Consider the following 19,941-nt stretch of genomic DNA (forward strand, 5'->3'; position numbering starts at 1 on the left):
TTTCCAGAATCCAATGTTAAAATGATTTAAAATTGCTGAGCAAAATGAGTTTTGATTATATGTAGATGGCTGCTTCATTTGCTAATTTTCTGACTGACAAGAGGGAAAAAAAGAGTTGACTTAGAAATTCTACCATTTATAGAACCTTTTTAAAATTATTGAGGTATAGTTGGTTTACAATCTTGTGTTAGTTTCTGCTTTACAGCAAAGTGGAATATATATATGTGTATATATAGAGAGACCGCAGCCTGCCAGGCCCCTCTATCAGCGGGATTCTCCAGTCGTGAATACTGAGGATTACTGCTGAGGGAAAAAAAAAAAATGAGTATGACTGCTCATTGTCAATGTACCTGGTCAATATAGTGCTATAATTGCAATATATAGTGATTCCTCTAGTGGTTCTGGGAAAAGGAAATTGAAAAAAATTTTTCTGGAAATTATTCACCTTTTGAGATGAGATGGCATCTCAAAAGGTGCCATTAAGAACATTTTTAATTCATGGGAAGAGGTCAAAATGTAAACATTAACAAGAAGTTGAAAGAAGTATTAACCCTGAGTAATTTGGAGGGGTTCAGGACTTCAGTGGAGAAAGTAAGTGCTGTTATAGTCAATTTAGCAAGAGAGTTAGAATTAGAAGTGCAGCCTGCAGATGTGACTAAACTGCTGCAACCTCAAGATGAAAATTTAATGGATGAGGTGCCACTTCTTAGAGATGAGCAAAGAAAGTTATTTCTCAAAATGAAATCTACTCCTGGTGAAGGTGCTTTGAAGGCTGTTGAAACTAAAACAAAGAATTTAGAATATTACATGAACTTAATTGATAAAGCAGTGGCAAGGTTTGAGATTGACTCCAATTTTGAAAGCAGATATACTTTGGGTAAATTATGATCAGAAATCAAACATACTATAGAGAACTGCTTCATAAAAGGAACAGTAGACAGATGCACGTTAATGTACTTTACAAAATTGCCACAGCCTCCCCAAACTTCAGCAACCACCACCCCGATCAATCTGCAGCCATCAACATGGGGGCAAACTCCTCCAGCAGCAACAAAATCAAGACTCACTGAAGGTTTAGCTAAAAATTAGCATTTTTTTAGTAATAAAATATTTTTATTAAGCTATGTACATTGTTCTTTAGACCTAATTCTATTGCACACTTAATAGACTATGGTATAGTATAAACATAACTTTTTGTACATTAAGAAACCAAAAAAAAAAATGTGTGACTTTTTTTTATTGTGATATTTACTTTACTGTTGTCTGGAACCAAACCCACAATATCAGCAAGATATGCCTGTATATTGTATTATGAAATCATGTATTGACCTTTTTATTTTAGTAGTAGACAAAATCTGTTAAGAGAAAAACAACCTTGATTAGAAACAAAATTAAGATACAGCCTAATTAAGTAAAAAATAAAAATTATCCATATCTTTCTTTGGGTGATATAAACATAAGAGATAAGGAAATATGTGTAGACCTGTATTCATTCATTCAATAATTAATTTATTCATGCACCAAATATTTACCGAGTAGCTAGTATATTTCAGGCATGTCTGGAATCACTGGAGGTACCTAATGAGAAGAGAAGACACAGTCCATGCCTTAATAAAATTAAAGTATAGTGGACCAGAGAGGCATTTAAAAGGTAAAGCAATATAAAAATAATTACTTGATTACAACTGTGATGTGTGGGATGAGACAAACAATAAGAAGTAACAAATATGACTAGTCTTCATAGCCACGAATGCTACTATGGGAAAGATAGAAACAGGCCAGTAGGAATCCAAGAAAAATAAGGTATCAGAAAAATTTCCCTTCCCATATTACCTTGCTAACATTCAGTCTACAATGACTCAGACTCAGTCAGCTTTTTGGGGCTGGTGCATGGGGATGATCCAGAGAGATGATATGGGGTGGGAGGTGGGAGGGGGATTCAGGATTGGGAGCTTGTATACACCCGTGGTGGATTCATGTCAATGTATGGCAAAACCAATACAGTATTGTAAAGTAAAATAAAGTAAAAAAAACAAAACAAACAAAAAAAAAAAAACCTCACATTTCAAAATCTCAAGTGGACAAAGGATATCCTAGCATTAGCAAACTTATCTCCTCTGCTTTCCATGTCATCATCTTCATGAGAAATTTTCCAATAAGGTCTTAGCAGGAGAATTGTGGAGGAGCTGGAAGGCTTTAAGCAATACTGAGAATGTATTTGCTCCACTCATGACGAAGGTTGGAAGCTGGAACGAGCATAACAAAGGGTTATGAGCGTTCACCAAGTACCTGAGGCTGGGAATGGATAACAAAGGGTTATATGCCCGGCCTTAAGCCGTTCAAAGGCTTCCTTCTGACCACCTGTTTCTGGGAGCAAGGACTGTTGTTTCATGATAAGACTCCCTTTAGAGTTTCACCAAAGCTATGTTATAGCTTGGGCGGTTGGAACTGTATTTTATGCTTGAATGCTTTCATGTTTTATCGAGAAAGGCTACATGCAAGTCTGCTTCATGCTCTGTTCCCTGAGACCATATATTTGCAAAAGCTGGATAATAAAATTTGTCAGTCCACTAGAGGCTGTCCCTGAGTGTCCCCTTCAGAGTGCGGCCCTCCGAGCCTTACGGAGAATTAGTCTTATTCCCCAAAGTCAGTATTCCTCAAGAAGTTTGCAGACTCCTGATTCACAAAACTCTTCCCTCTAGACTTATTCTCAGTTATAGGACTTTGGTTTTAGTACCTAGCTTGATTCTAATTGTCCCAAAGTTTGAGCAGGTTTCCAGTATAAACACAGATATAGGATCTGTCCACACGATGAAATATTCTCAGGAAAAAAATCCAGATATATAAGCAAGAAAATAAAGTAAAAAAAAAAAAAAAAAGAAATAACAAATCACACACACACACATACACGTTTGATAATACTTTTTGTACAACAATTTGACCACATAAAAATAGCAATTTGTTGGTATATGTAATAACACATACTAAATTGATAACAATAATAACTCTTTTGAAGGAGTCAAAAGGAATTCTCTATGTGTATTGTTTATAAAATTTGAAGAATATAACATTCAACACTCTCTTTTGTTATAAACATAATAAAATCCTCCTGTTGCAGACAGTTCTTTACCATCTGAGCCACCAAGAAAGCCTTGTGTACATACGTAATAGATACATTATATATATATGTGTGCATATATATATAATGCATGTGTATATATATATATATATACAACAAAATAGAAAAAGCATGAAAGTATGAATCTAGGGCTGTGCTAAGATTTGGAATTTCTGTCTTAAAGAGTAGGTGCCTTTTAAGTTGACATATAAATAGTTGACAAAACACTAAACAGTACTATTTTAGATGACAGCATGGAGTACAGGACAATGAACAGTCTCTCTAATACATATTCATCAACATGCAGGTTTTTCAAGCTTTCCAACTTTGAAGGTGATGAGTACTCCCTCCCTCCCTGGACCCCTTGGATGATGACACTGAATGCTTTGAGGGTAATCCTCTCATTGCCCCAACTCCGTTCTTATTTTCTTTGAAGAAAGAGTCGGATTAGCCCCTGGCGAATCTGCTTGGTTTTAACACTGTAGATGATGGGGTTGAGCACAGGAGGCACCAGAAGATAGACATTGGCCAGGAACAGACGGACAGCAGGGGCAGCCTGCTTCACAAAGCGGTGCACCAGGGCCACACTGATCATGGGCACGTAGTACACGAGGACCGCACAGATATGTGAGACACACGTGCCAAGGGCCTTCCGTCGTCCCTCCCCTGAGGAAATGCACAGCACTGTGTGCAGCATCAGCATATAAGAGATGACAATGAGCAATGAGTCCAGTCCAAAGGTAGAAGTCACAATGCAGAGCCCCAGAAAGCTGTTGGGGCGAGTGTTCCCACAAGGCAGCTGGATTAGGTCTGAGTGAAGACAATAGGAGTGGGAGAGGACATTGTGGCCACAGAAGGGCAGATGTTTCAGGAGCAAAGGCAATGGAAACATGAGCATCACACTCTTTAGTCCGAGAACAGCAGCAGAACCAGCAATACGGGGCAGGGTGAGGATGGCGGTGTACCGAAGAGGGTTGTAGATGGCCACAAAGCGGTCCACAGACATGGCCAGCAGAACTCCTGACTCCATGATGGAAAATGAATGTATGGAGAACATTTGGAAAAGGCAGGCTTCAAAGCAGATCTCATTGGCACAAAAAAGGAAGATGCCCAGCACAGTGGGCAGGGTAGAAGCAGAGACACCAAGCTCTGCGAAGGCTAGCATAGCTAGGTATAGATACATTGGCTGGTGGAGAGAGGTATTTTTCTTGATCACTGTCAGAATCAGACTATTGCCCACAAGAGCCACAAGATACATGGTACAGAATGGAAAGACAAACCAAGGGTATAGGGTCTCCAGGCCAGGGAGACCAGTCAGCAGAAAATATTTTGGGGTGAATTGACTACTGTTGAACATTTTCCTATGTCTGGAGTCTGGGGAGCTTGACCTAGGAAGATGCCAAGGATGTAGCCTGGGGTGAGACACAGAAAGGTTATTAAAGGCTGAGAAGGATCGGAGAATTACCTTCCTAGTACTATCTGCAAACCTATGCCACTTCTCCTATCATGACCAGCTCCATTTGGTCTTCCATACTAAATAAAAATGTGGAGTCATCTTTGCAAGTAGATATAACTCCAGAATAAGGAAATCTGGTAGAATATTTTATAATTCAAAATTAAAATTAACCCCTTAGTGATGTCACTGTGAATATTTGGTAGGAATTGGATGTTTCTCATGTCTCTATGAAGAGATGATATTGTATAGTTTAAAGAAGGTACCAATAGAAAGAAACTTACATAAAGAAAGCTGTAATCTATCAGATATTCTATAGATCCTGGTTAGAGTATGTTGGATTTTAAGTGACTGATGGGAATAGGAGTTAAGAATAAAATTACTTTGGCATTAATATAGAATCTATACTAGAGATTCTAAATGTCCATGCCTGCTCTTCCAAGTAGCATCAGAAACTGCCCTCCATTGGAGAATTATCTACCTTTACCCGACTCAACATCCTTGAAAGGGGCTCAAATCTCTATGTTCATTTCACAAGCTCTCAGGGGTCCTCAATCTCCAGGACCTAATGTCTAATCATCTGAGGTGAAGCTAATGTCATAATAATAGAAATAAAGCATACAATAAGGGTAGTGTTCTTGAATCATCCCCAAATCATCCCCACCCCAGTCTGTGGAAAAATAGTCTTCTACAAAACTTGTCCCTGGTACCAAAAAGGTCGGAAACTCCTGTGATTACTCTGCTTCTTATACATCATCGGGAGAGCATAGAAAAATGACAGTGTTATAAAAGTTGATAGAAAGACTTTTTCACCCCTTAGAATTCTTATTAGTGGGGAAAATATTCTATTCATTGGAAAATTCTTCTCCTGTTGTCAGTCTACACATTGGCGCATGGTTAATCGATGTTTGCTGTGTATACGAGTTCAGCAAACAAAAGTCCAGGAATATGTTCCCTTTATACCATGTTTCTTTTCCTTTTTTGATACAATATTTGCTTTTATTTGGAAATACAAGAGCTAGATGTCTTCTAATACACCATGTTTCTGAAACAGGAATAATGACAAACATTTTTATCCATAATGGCCCAACTTAATAGTGTGCTGTCTTCTGAAACCCTTCCTGGGAAGGCTATCTGTATCTGTTTAAGTTATCCAAGAGAAAGATATCTGTTCAGGACAGAGGAAAACAACCTCTGCCTAACAAGGAGACATATCTATGAGGAAACAAACATCAACACCTCAGGATAGAAGGTCAATCAATATCTCTGTGTTAGAAAAAAATATGAGAGGAATAAAATGTCTCTCTTCTCAGGTCAAGAAAACAGATCTGATTCCCCACAGGAAACAAAAAACTGCATGATACAAGGGAAAATGTACTGGGAATAAAGAAGCTGCAGGTGTTGAAAGGTGAGCTACAGTTGAATTTGCAAATATGATTTTAAACCTTTGATTTCTATTAATAGTTTCTAGCAGGCTATTCTTTGAGCTGCAAAATGGAGATAATTATAATATATAGCTCCATAGGCTTGTTTTGGGGCTTAAATAAGTCAATGTAAGTGGATCACTAGTGTATGATGCACTTTCAATAAATGTTACTATTGTTGGTGAAATAATAATAATGACAGTAATAATATCAATACCAATCAGGCACTTAAGTTTTATAAAATTAGTTTTTATGTAGGCTTTTATCCTCCCTCTTTTATGAGTAATATTCAGTTTTTCTTTTGCAATGAAGCCATTTCTTAATTGCTTTAATTTTTCTGGTTGATGACACCAACTTTATATCTTTACCCCAAGATACATTACGAGTATCTGGAGTGTCTCTAAGAAATCATTTAACCCTGTTTCCTGATTCATCAGGGACACTTCATCTCACACATATTAAAAAGTCTGCTGCTTCCCATAGCTCCTCTGTGCATTAATAACAAAAAAGTAGAAAAATGTTTTCATGAAAAAAGAGTCATTACTTAGAACCATCAGTACTAAGTGTCACCTGCCAAGTAAAAGGAAGCAGCCGTATGTTAGCTTCATGTATGTCATCTTTTTTTTATCATCTAAATGCTCAAAACGACCAAATCACACCCAATTTACAACTTGAGAGAGTGAGAAATTGGTATTTAAATTGACTTGGTAAATCACTGTTGCAAAATTTAAAGTTAGGAGAGGAGAAAGAAAAGAAGAAAAAAAAAAATACAGAAGAAAAGCCATACAAGGAAAATAGAGATAATGACTAAGAAGTGGATGAAGATAAAGCCAGTCAGCCAGAGAAAGAAATGAACTGGTGAAGCGTTGGTCATCCATGGAGTTGGGTTTAAGAGTGACCATGCCTTAAAGGTCATGCAGCTGCCTACAAGGGTTTGAGGGGACAAGGCCTATTTATTGGGTGTGGAAGGTGAAAAAGAGGAGGATAAATAGGCATAAGAAAGGAAGATAGATTTAAAAAGAGTTGCATGACTATTTAAAAGAAATGGATTTGAGGACAAAATGGAGGCTTCCTTGTCCCAGGTTTCCTGAATTAACAGAGAGGAAATAAATAGCACAGACTCCAAATGTTTCTCAGTCACACTGACTTTCTGGACAAAAGTCTGTGTCTTATGTTTATCAGAGGGGGAAGGGTGGGAGGGCAGGGATAGTTAGGCAGTTTGAAACGGACATGTACACACTGCTACATTTAAAAAGGATAACCAACAACGTCCTACTATATAGCTCAGGGAACTCTGCTCAGTGTTATGTGGCAGCCTGAATAAAAGGAGAGTTTAGGGGAGAATGGATACATGTATATGTATGGCTGAGTCCCTTTGCTGTTTGTCTCAAACTATTACAGCATTGCTTGTCAGCTGTACTCCAATACAAAATAAAAAGTTAAAAACAAAAACCCAAACACCAAAAAGTCTATGTCCTCCAAGGTAGAGTCTTTCATGACATGAGGAAAGAGAAAATAAAATGTATACTAGAAATGAACTGCATGTAGGAACAAAAGCCCCAGGTTGAGCTTACTTGGACAAATTTCTCATCCTCTTGCTCCTATTGACTGGACTTCCAGGCACAATTCACTCATCTATGAAGACCCAGTGTGGGTTGGTCTCAGACTTTCAATGGCGTTGGTCTCAGGCCTGGTCTCTAGGTTGCTAGCTGGAGGCAGGAGTAGGCTGGCCTTCTTATTTACTGTGACTCCAGAACCAGCCCTCTCCTTCCTCCATTTTTGTTAGTCTGTCCCTTGGGATATTCAGACAAACCAGCCTCAGAAAAATATGCTTCCTCTCACTGGACCTGTAAGAGAGAGGTAGGCCAAGAGAGAAGAGTCCCAGAGGGAACAAATTCAAAAACAAAGTCAAATCCTGAGAAAATATAGAATGAGATGATGTATGTAGGGGCATGCATATGTGTATATACCTGTCTGTGTAAACATGTTTTAATGTCCATAGGCACATATATAAATTTATGTAGATGAACATATGAACAAATCTCTATACATGCATAAGAATACAGGTATATCCATAATCATGTGTGGAATTTTATTTGCAAGTTTTCATGGCTGTATAAGCTCTAATATCTTTCCACATAGATATTTATCATCAGATGTGATACATTCACATCTATGGATGAGACTGTATGTGCTGCATTTCTCTAGATATGTCTTTATGTAATAATATATGATTTCTTGAAGAACCTTCTAAAATACCACAATTATTGTCCCTAGCCTAAACCTTATTGATCAGATATATCCCACTGGCAAAGTCTGATCTGATGGGCCTTTGAATTTGTACCTTTCATTCAAATCTGGAGGTTTGTTCCTTAGGTTAGCAACTCCAGGTCATACCTCTGTCATAGTACCATCTGTAATTTTGATCCCCTCAATCTCAATTTTTCTCACTTTGGTTATAATCCAGGCTTTTATGTTTCTCCTGGCTAAATTTTACCTGTTGTTTGGACTCTGAGAATGCATTCACTGTGATGTCTATTTCAGAGCCCAAGTTATTTTGCACCTGGAGTTGACATTTCCTGGATTAACCACAGAACTTGAAGTCAAAGCACCTGATTTCACTGTCTGTTTTCTCTCTTTAATGTTACTTTTTCATGGGACTTCCCTAGTGGTCCAGTGGCTAAGATTTCACACCCCCAATGCAGGGGGCCCAGGTTCAATTCCTGGTCAGGGAACTAGATCCCACATGAGGCAACTAAGAGTTTGCATACCACAATGAATGATCCCATATATTGCAACTAAGACCCTATGCAGCCAAATAAATAAATAAATATCTTTTAAAATTTTACTTTTTCATTGAGAATGTATGAATGGTCTCTGCACTTATTTCCTCCCCCTTAATAATGTGAATGATTGTGCTTGTTTCAAAGAACACAATATTAGTATTTTAGTTTTTGAAAACTTAATTAAACAAAATTAAGTTCAATTAAATGTTTAAAAGTAGTAGGTACTCAAAATGTTATTTGGTTGTTCTTTTTCATCACCAGCAGAATCCCATTGCCAAAGAAATCATCCCCAGTTCTCTCTAAAATTAACCCTTGGCTTGCATTAATTCTCCTCTTTCTCTGACCTTTGCCCCTAGGGACTGCAATTGAAATTTTTTTTCTTGGATCAGGCGCTGACTTTGCTAGTCTGAGGTCTGGTCCTGATGGCATTCTTCTTAGATGACCACCTCACTTAGCCTCCCCTGAGGTAGAATCCCCCATATCCAGATTATGCAAGGATTTATAGCCAGAGTTATTGGGATGATTTTCTCATTTTCAGCTGCTCACTTTCTCCTGTGTTCTGAATTATCACCAAATTATAGAAAATCTAGATTTATAAGACACTCATCTCATGGCAGTGTCCTAGGCCGTGTTGTATTCTAAGGCTCATGCCTTGGGTTTCCTTTGGTAGGATTCCCACCCCAGCATAGTTGCAAGGAGATATACCCTTGATTTCCCTTCATAATCAACCTTGATTCATTTAGGTATTGCAACCATCGTACTTCTCAGTGTGCGTTTATATATTTTGTGGCATCTATAATCCGTTGTTCCCCAGGGATAGAGAGAATGACTAAGCAGCTATGTTGGGATGGGGAAGTCTTGGCCAAACCTTGTGCAGCATTCAGGTTTCCCAAAAAATGTTTAGAGGTAAGCTTTCCTATGCCTCCTCCATAGCTATCTCAACTTACACCCTAAGGAGAGTTCCATTCTTCTTTCCCCAAAATAAAATAGATTAAATGTCTCTGTTTAATAGCAGCTTATGTATGTGGAGCACCTATTATGGTCCAGCTAGAGCTTAGAATCCTATCATACATCCACCCTCCTACTCTGCATAAACATTACAATCTGCCAAACAAGAGCTAGAACATAACTTTTATAAATGAGAATCAAGAAGGATAAATACTTCATAATTGAAAGACTAAGAGATAGAGCAAACACATTTCAAAACAGTTATGTTATTGTACTTTTCTCACCTATTCTTACATGCTGTCCACTTTATTCTTTAGAGTCCTTGGCATATTATTCATAGCTCATTTAAATTTCCCATTCAAGACTTTCAGCATTCTTGTCAAATCTGATTCTGATTCTGGTTCTGTCTTTTAAAATTGTGGGATTTTTGCCTTTTGGTATGACTTGAACTTTTTTTCTTGATAACTGTTCATGATGTACCGGGTAAAAGGAACTGTCATAATTGAGCCACTAGTAATGTGGTGATGAGGTGTGAAGGTGGGAAAAGCATTCTATAGCATTACGATTAGGTCTCAGCCTTTTAGTGGGTCTGTGCCTCTGGACTGTGAACCTCACAAGTGCTTCTTTTCTTTTTTTTTTTTTTCTTTCTCTCCCCTTAGGTGGGACAGGATGGGTTGAGCCAGCTGTGAAGTTTGTTATGTCCCTTCCCCAGTTAGTTAGACATTGATAATATACCTTAGCAGGTTTGGTTAACTAGTTTCTCTTGAGGACAGGCTTTATTAAAGAATAAATAGTGTTCTAACATATCACAGCATGGTTCCTTTTCCTCTTCTTCTGATGAAAAAGCCTGAGATAATTTTTCTCAGATATTTATTGTGGACTCAAACAGAGCTAGTGGGGGCAAATCTCTCCTAAGACTTAATCCTTTGGGAGATTTTTTATTCTGTTGTCCCCACTGAGCCTTCAGCAATATTCAATTACAGATCAATTTTTCTTGTCCAGACACTGGTGGCTGCACTTGCTTCTGGTTGAGAATCTCTGCTCTGGTAAGCCATGACTTATTTATCTGTCCATCTCTTCATTCTTGGGAACAGCATTTTACTCTGTGTCTTCCCCTCTCTTATGGAACCAAGAAGAGTTATTGATATTTTTCAGTCTGTTTTGCATCTTACTTTTTAGGATGGAGTGATGTAATCAAGCTCCATACATGTGGAATCAGAAAACAATAATCCTTTTCTCCATTTTTAAAATACTTTCCTCTTATGAATTTTGTGACCCCATATTCTTATATTGTTCCTCTTGTCTCATTAATCTTCCCTCTGGTCTCCTTTGCTTGATTGTATTCTAACAAAACCATAAATATTATGGTTCTATTAAATAACATAATAAATATTATGTTCTATTAGTATTCTTTTGAAAACTATTGCAGGTGCCTAAACTTAGTTTCCCTAAAGGTCATTTCCACTTTTATGAATTTCAATACCAGCTATATGCTGATGACTCACAAAGTTATAATTCCAAGCTTGAAACTCAACTGTCCAAATATGAATCATTCAAATATGAATAATGAGGATAAAAAAGCAGTGTTGGAAGTTCAGTTCAGTTCAGTTCAGTCCCTCAGTAGTGTCTAACTCTTTGCGACCCCATGAATCCCAGCACGCCAGGCCTCCTTGTCCATCACCATCTCCCGGAGTTCACTCAGACTCACGTCCATTGAGTCAGTGATGCCATCCAGCCATCTCATCCTCTGTCGTTCCCTTCTCCTCCTGCCCCCAATCCCTCCCAGCATCAGAGTCTTTTCCAATGAGTCAACTCTTCGCATGAGGTGGCCAAAGTATTGGAGTTTCAGCTTTAGCATCATTCCGTCCAAAGAAATCCCAGGGCTGATCTCCTTCAGAATGGACTGGTTGGATCTTCCTGTAGTCCAAGGGACTCTCAAGAGTCTTCTCCAACACCACAGTTCAAAAGCATCAATTCTTCGGTGCTCAGCCTTCTTCACAGTCCAACTCTCACATCCATACATGACTACTGGGAAAACCATAGCCTTGATTAGATGGACCTTAGTTGGCAAAGTAACGTCTCTGCTTTTGAATATGCTATCTAAGTTGGTCATAACTTTTCTTCCAAAGGGGAAAGCGTCTTTTAATCTCATGGCTGCAGTCACCATCTGCAGTGATTTTGGAGCCCCAAATAATAAAGTCTGACACTGTTTCCACTGTTTCTCCATCTATTTCACATGGAGTGATGAGACCGGATTCCATGATCTTCGTTTTCTGAATGTTGAGCTTTAAGCCAACTTTTTCACTCTCCTCTTTCACTTTCATCAAGAGGCTTTTTAGCTCCTCTTCACTTTCTGCCATAAGGGTGGTGTCATCTGCATATCTGAGGTTCTTGATATTTCTCCCGGCAATCTAGATTCCACCTTGTGTTTCTTCCAGTCCAGCGTTTCTCATGATGTACTCTGCATAGAAGTTAAATAAGCAGGGTGACAATATACAGCCTTGACGAACTCCTTTTCCTATTTGGAACCAGTCTGTTGTTCCATGTCCAGTTCTAACTGTTGCTTCCTGACCTGCATACAGATTTCTCAAGAGGCAGGTCAGGTGGTCTGGTATTCCCATCTCTCTCAGAATTTTCCACAGTTTATTGTGATCCACACAATCAAAGGCTTTGGCATAGTCAATAAAGCAGAAATAGATGTTTTTCTGGAACTTTCTTGTTTTTTCCATGATCCAGAGGATGTTGGCAATTTGATCTCTGGTTCCTCTGCCTTTTCTAAAACCAGCTTGAACATTAGGGAGTTCACGGTTCACGTATTGCTGAAGCCTGGCTTGGAGAATTTTGAGCATTATTTTACTAGCGTGTGAGATGAGTGCGATTGCATGGTAGTTTGAGCATTCTTTGGCATTGCCTTTCTTTGGGATTGGAATGAAAACTGACCTTTTCCAGTCCTGTGGCCAATGCTGTGTTTTCCAAATTTGCTGGCATATTGAGTGCAGCACTTTCACAGCATCATCTTTCAGGATTTGAAATAGCTCAACTGGAATTCCATCACTGTCACTAGCTTTGTTTGTAGTGATGCTTTCTAAGGCCCACTTGACTTCACATTCCAAGATGTCTGGCTCTAGATGAGAGATCACACCATCGTGATTAGCTGGGTCATGAAGATCCCTTTTGTACAGTTCTTCTGTGTATTCTTGCCACCTCTTCTTAATATCTTCTGCTTCTGTTAGGTCCATACCATTTCTGTCCTTTATCGAGCCCATCTTTGCATGAAATGTTCCCTTGGTATCTCTAATCTTCTTGAAGAGATCTCTAGTCTTTCCCATTCTGTTCTTTTCCTCTATTTCTTTGCATTGATCACTGAAGAAGGCTTTCTTACCTCTTCTTGCTATTCTTTGGAACTCTGCATTCAGACGCTTATATCTTTCCTTTTCTCCTTTGCTTTTCACCTCTCTTCTTTTCACAGCTATTTGTAAGGCTTCCCCAGACAGCCATTTTGCTTTTTTGCATTTCTTTTCCATGGGAATGGTCTTGATCCCTGTCTCCTGTACAATGTTACAAACCTCATTCCATAGTTCATCAGGCACTCTATCTATCAGATCTAGGCCCTTAAATCTTTTTCTCACTTCCACTGTATGATCATAAGGGATTTGACTGAGGTCATACCTGAATGGTCTAGCGGTTTTCCCTACTTTCTTCAATTTAAGTCTGAATTTGATAATAAGGAGTTCATGATCTGAGCCACAGTCAGCTCCTGGTCTTGTTTTTCTTGACTGTATAGAGCTTCTCCATCTTTTGCTGCAGAGAATATAATCAGTCTGATTTCGGTGTTTCATTTAAATCTACAACAAGGTTACTTTGATGAAAGGATATAATAGAACTATTACATTATGAGGAATTGTGGTATATCCGTTAGTTAATCCAAGGAATGTGAAATGATGATTCAACTTTCCACATCATCAGAGTAATTTATCATTAATGCCATTATTATAGAATTAATATTCTAATAAATCAATAGAAGATTTAAAAAAAATCACTTTAAGTGCTTCTCTGGTGGCTCAGTGGTAGAGAATCTACCTGCCAATGTAAGAGACACAGGTTCACTCCCTAATCAGGGAAGATCACATGTGCCATGGAGCTATTAAGCTGGTGAACCCAACTACAGAGCAACTATTAGAGCCCATGCTCCACAACAAGAAAAGTCACCACAATGAGAAATCTGTGCTCCACAACTAGAGAGTAGCCCCTGCTCACTGCAACTAGAGAAAACCCTGAACAGCAATGAAGACCCAGCACAGCCAAAAATAAATAAATAAAATTATAAAAAATAAAGTGTTAATATCTCATGCAGTTTATAAAAAAAGGAGAAAAAGAAGTCACTTTAAACTTGCAGACATTTATGTAAAAGACAATCATTTTTATGTAAGAAAATATTTTACTCTATATTTGTAACTATATATACAAGTAGCAATAAAGATACATGTTATCTTAACATTAGAGTGAATTAATGATGTACAGTCAACAGATAAAACTAAATGAACAGAAATTGTTCTGTGATAGGAAGACTCTAGAAAGAAGCTTTACTGCATATCTCATTTTAAATTGCCCTGGTCCATTTCTACTGTCTCACTGTATCTTCCCTAGGTAGAGAGCCTTGAGGATGGCTCTGCGGATGCTGGGTCTTGATGCTGTAAATAACAAGGTTCATCAAGGGTGGGAAGAACACAGAGACACTGCCCATAACGATGTGCACCAGGAGTGAAGTGTGGCTCCCAAACCTGTGTACGATGGACAGACCTAGCATAGGCACGTAGAAGCAGAGCACAGCCAGGAGGTGGGAGACACAAGCGTTGAAGGCCTTGAGCCTCTCCCCAGCAGAGGCCATGGCCAGCACAGTACAGAGAATGATTGTATAGGAGAGCAGGATGAAAAGAACATCAGAGCCCATGGCCAGCATGATGATGCACAGTCCATAGAGTCTGTTGAAACGTGTATCTGAGCAGGTCAGGTGGATCATGTCCTGCTGAATGCAGTAAGCATAGGACAGTGCCCCATGGTGACAGTAGTCAAATTTCAAGAGATGCAATGAAGGTGCGGCTGTAATGGCAGCGCTCTGCAGGCCCAGCAGGACCCCGACCAATGCCACACGAGGCCCCGTGAGCACAGATGTGTAGTGCAGTGAGAAACGGATGGCCACCAGGCTGTCCAGAACCATAGAGAAGAGCATGGCAGATTCCATGAAGGAGGAGTGTAGGAAGCGCTGCTGCACAACACACGGAACCAGGCCCACCATCCGGGTCTCTAACCACAGCACACGCACCACTGAGGACGAGCACAGGCCCAAATCTGTCACAGCCAGGATGGCCAGGAAGTAGTACACGGGCTGGTGGAGGCAAGGGTCATACCCAATGCAAGATAGTGGCATTGCCCAGGAGGGCCACAAGGTAATGCACACAAATGGGCAGGGAGTTCCAGGGGTGAGCCCGCTCCAGGCCTGGGAAGCCCGTCAACAGGAACGTAGAAACTCAGATTGGAGCTTGGCAAGGTGGGCACATGGTCATTCTCAAGAGTCCTCTTTGTTCTGTTAAAGGTGGCCATGGGTTCAAGTTTACTAGGCCAGGAAGCATGAGATGTTATGCTGTCATAGGAAAATAATGCCCTGCTGGCTAGTCTGGCCTCTGCTCTCCCTGGAATTCAATGACCTTGCAGTAAACCCCTGCCCTCACAGACAGCCTGTCCTTTTCCTGTTTGTTTGTTTTTTTTTTTTTTCATCTTTCTCTTATTCCCATGTAATCTTTTACTTTGATGACATCAAATCTCAGCAAGGGTTTTCTGTATTCTTATTCTAAACCAGCTAGTGAAAACCAGTTTATTTTTTTAACCTCCCTTACAAAAGTCTACATAGCTCAACCTTAACAGAATGCTGTTTCTCAGAAATATCATTAGTCCCAAATTGCTTTCGTTTAACTTTACCACTTCAAGCTTTACCTATGGAAGAAATGATCTCTAAATTTTCAGAGTGAAGTAAAGATGCCCATAGAGTTTCCTCATGCAATCTGCTCTCCTCTCTATCTCTTTATTGCCATGATGTGAACCTCTCTGCATGTCCATGCGATCAGGAGAAATGGTATCTTGCTTCTCTCTAAACTTAATCTTCTCAGAAAACTCGGAGTTCATGGTTTCTAAAGAAAAGAAAAAGAAATATTTGTTTCCAAGGAGCTGACACTGTAATATCTTAATTTTTCCATTTTTAGTTGTTTTATTAAGATAGATTCAAGGAGTGGTATTTCTGAGACAGGGTGTATGAATATTTTAAAAAATCATTTGATGCATCTTTTTTCCTATGGAAAGTGAAAGTCACTGTCATGTCCCACTCTTTGCTACACCATGGACTATGGCCTGCAGGCTCCTCTGTCCATGGAATTCTCCAGGTCAGAATACTGGAGTGGGTAGCCATTCCCTTCTCCAGGTGATCTTCCCAATCCAGGGATTGAACCCAGGTATCCCATATTGCAGGAAGATTATTTATTGTCTGAGCCACCAGGGAAGCCAAATCATATTATGTTTTCACACCAGTGTATGAAAATCCTTCTTTTACCATATATTTGTCAGCACAGACCTTCATTATTAACTGTTTTCTTCAATACTTACTTATTAGCATGATGTAAATATGTTAATTTGCATTTTAAATTTCAGCAAAGTAGAAATTTTAAAATATTATTTTGTATACATATTTCCTAAGTTCAAAAATAAGAAAACTTCCGCATTAGTGGCCTATTTGCTAGTAACTGACAGAAATTGAACTCCAACTCTAAATCTGAATTCTATTCTTTAGACCTCATTCTACTAATGAGATCCATAGACAGTAAAGTTCCACTCAATCTGGAGAAGAACATTCTGAGTCTTAGAGCTGCTCTTCAATAGTGTGGCCTACAGTGTGGATTTCAATTGAAGTTCCGAGTGGAATCTGTTTGTGCAGAGGGTCTGCCCTGAAAAATGTCCATGAGGAAGCAACGTCAATGCTGAGACTCCAACGTGAATTTTGTTTAGTCAACAGTAGGGGAAATCTCTGCCATTTTTAGGTTCACAATATCATAAGCAACAGGAGCATGACTTTAGATGTATTTGTGGTAGTTTCCTTTATTAGAGCTTTGTTGCATTTCAGGTCATTGTGGAGATCTCACGATTAGAATACCCAGAAGCAAACATTGACTTCAGTTAATGTCAGTAAATCCACATGAAAGATAAAATCAGAAATGATTAGAGCCAGGGGTGGGGTCCAGGGTATCTACTAGATGAATAAGGCTAGAAGAAAGTACATCATCAGAAACATTTGGAGAAGTTAAATTAGAAAAGAGTGCAGGAGTTCTGATTCTTCCAATGTGACTCAAGAGTCCAAAGGATACGGGTTATGTAGGATAGAAATTTAAGAGAAGGATTGGCCAGCTGAGAAAGGAGGCAGTCCCAAGGAGCCATGGAAGAAGGTACATTTTGTGAAGTGAATTTAAACAACTGACACTTGCCTGTTCTCTCATAAGTTCTGTTCTATGTGCTTCTTTGTTGATTACTCTTCTTCAGTAGTTGCTTAGTTTCACTTTAGTTTTTACACTTTGATAGCAACCTTCCTCTGGGCAGTTTTTGCTGCTACCGAAATATCTAAGTCTTATATAGAAAAGAAGGCATTATAATTCAAGCAAGAGAAGGTCAGCATCACCAACTCATAACTCAAGAAAGAAATTCACCCATATTTTATTTAGGGCAGTGGAAAAAAGCCTGGGAAAACAAAGGGTGTAATCAGTTCAGTTCAGTTCAGTTCAGTTCATTCACTCAGTCATGTCCGACTCTTTGTGACCCCATGAATTGCAGCACGCCAGGCCTGCCTGTCCATCACCAACTCCTGGAGTTCACTCAGACTTACGTCCATCGAGTCGGTGATGCCATCCAGCCATCTCATCCTCTGTCGTCCCCTTCTCCTCCTGCCAGCAATCCCTCCCAGCATCAGAGTCTTTTCCAATGAGTCAACTCTTCGCATGAGGTGGCCAAAGTACTGGAGTTTCAGCTTTAGCATAATTCCTTCCAAAGAAATCCCAGGGCTGATCTCCTTCAGAATGGATTGGCTGGATCTCCTTGCAGTCCAAGGGACTCTCAGGAGTCTTTTCCAACACCACAGTTCAAAAGCGTCAGTTCTTCGGCACTCAGCCTTCTTCACAGTCCAACGCTCACATCCATACATGACCACAGGAAAATCCATAGCCTTGACTAGACGGACCTTAGTCGGCAAAGTAATGTCTCTGCTTTTGAATATACTATCTAGCTTGGTGATAACTTTTCTTCCAAGGAGTAAGCGTCTTTTAATCTCATGGCTGCAATCACTATCTGCAGTGATTTTGGTAATAACAAGTACTAAATGCTTTCAATCTTTGGCCTGATTTGGGACTTTCTTCTGGGCCCCCAGTGGAATTTTTAACCTAGGAGCTTGCTGATGACACGGCGAATCTCCTTGGTCTTAATACTGTATATGATTGGATTAAGCATGGGAGGCACAAAGAGGTAGACATTGGCCATCAGAAGGTGGAGAGCAGGTGGAGCATTCTTCCCAAAGCGGTGAACCAAGGACAGCCCCATCATGGGCAAAAAGAATACCAGCACAGCACAGAGGTGTGAGGCGCACGTTTGGAAGGCTCGGAGCTGCTCCTCTTTGGAGGCCAGTCTTGCCACTGTGTGCAGGATGACCCCATAGGACAGTGCAATGAGCATCAGATCACCAATGACAGCCCATACAGGTTGTTGAGGGTGGTGTCTGTGCAGGCCAAGTGTATCACCTCCTGGTGCAGGCAGAAAGAGTGGGAGAGGACTCTAGACCCACAGTAAGGGAAAGTCTTCAGGAGGAGAACAATGGTACAGTGGCTATAGGTCCCCGCAGGATGACAACCAGGCCTGCCCTGAGTACTCGCTGGCCAGTGATGATGACTGAGTACCTCAGAGGATAACAGATGGCCACAAACCGATCAAAGGACATGACAAGGAGCACTGAGGACTCCATGAAGGAAAAGGAGTGGATACAGAACATCTGGACTTGGCAGGCTCCAAGGTAGATGCCATGGGACTTGAACCAAAAGATGCCCATAGTAGTGGGCAAGGTGGACACTGACAGGCCCAGGTCAGTGAAGGCCAGAAAGGAGAGTAGATAGTACATGGGGGTGTGCAAGCGAGGGTTGGTCTTAACAATTATCAGGATGAAGCAGTTGCCCGAGATGGCCACGAGGTACATCAGGAAGAAGAAGATGAAGATCCAGTGCTCGACGGTTTCCAATCCGGGAAAGCCAGTGAGGTAGAGCATGGGGCTGAGCCGCGTGAGGTTGGCCAGGAGCACGATGTGAGGATGGAGGGGATATTGGGCTGTCATTCTTCAGGGGCTGAGCTGAGAATAAATGGAAGTTCTGGTTATTAATTTTCAGTTTCATAAACACACCATCATAAACAGATAATGACCATCATCAGCTTTGATATCCTCTACTTCACTGTTATCACTTATAATACCAAACTATCTGCTTAAAACTTTCTTTGAATATAGCAGATTTCCTCTACATTTATATTTCTTAGTCTTATTTCCTGACTTCTCTTTATTTCAGTTCAGTTCATTTCAGTTGCTCAGTTGTGTCTGACTCTTTGCGACCCCATGAATTGCAACACGCCAGGCCTCCCTGTCCATCACCAACTCCTGGAGTTCACTCAAACTCACGTCCATCGAGTCTGTGATGCCATCCAGCCATCTCATCCTCTGCCATCCCCTTTTCCTCCTGCCCCCAATTCCTCCCAGCATCAGAGTCTTTTCCAATGAGTACAATGCTGAAATATAGCTGCTTTTATCCTTGGAAAATTTCTGGCCTTACTCTATTATTCCTTCTCATACATCATCATTTCCATAATTATTTACCATACTTAAGCTGATGAATGTCAAATACGAAACTATAATTCTCCTCTTATTTTATATGTCCAGCAGTAGACTGAGCATCTGCATCTAGGTGTTTCACTGTTATTTCAAAAGCATGCTGAAAATTTTAATTATAGTCACATCCCCCAACAGGGTTTTCATCTATTCATTTTCACTGACTCATTAATAGAAATGAGAAATGTGGGTAATAGAAATGTGGACTTCAGAAATAAGTTGAAGAAGAGATACATGTTTGAGAGGTATTAGTATATGGG

General features: G+C 39.9%; 2 protein-coding genes and 1 pseudogene across 2 annotated transcripts; all 3 read right to left on the reverse strand.

The window, feature by feature from the left end:
- Window positions 1-3,539: 3,539 nt before the first annotated feature.
- Window positions 3,540-4,475, reverse strand: LOC138093168 (olfactory receptor 51I1-like). Its single transcript, XM_068989281.1, has one exon. It carries the CDS (start codon window positions 4,473-4,475, stop codon window positions 3,540-3,542), a length of 936 nt encoding a protein of 311 aa, XP_068845382.1.
- Window positions 4,476-14,358: 9,883 nt separating this feature from the next.
- LOC138092161 (olfactory receptor 51L1-like) lies at window positions 14,359-15,909 on the reverse strand (annotated as a pseudogene).
- Window positions 15,910-18,195: 2,286 nt separating this feature from the next.
- Window positions 18,196-19,138, reverse strand: LOC138093184 (olfactory receptor 51M1-like). Its single transcript, XM_068989301.1, is given in 3 exon segments — window positions 18,196-18,497; window positions 18,500-18,628; window positions 18,631-19,138. Coding segments are annotated over 3 exon segments (939 nt in total).
- Between the last annotated feature and the right edge of the window lie 803 nt (window positions 19,139-19,941).

The sequence above is a fragment of the Capricornis sumatraensis genome, chromosome 16, assembly GCF_032405125.1.
Source record: "Capricornis sumatraensis isolate serow.1 chromosome 16, serow.2, whole genome shotgun sequence".
In the NCBI taxonomy this organism is placed as follows: domain Eukaryota; kingdom Metazoa; phylum Chordata; class Mammalia; order Artiodactyla; family Bovidae; genus Capricornis; species Capricornis sumatraensis.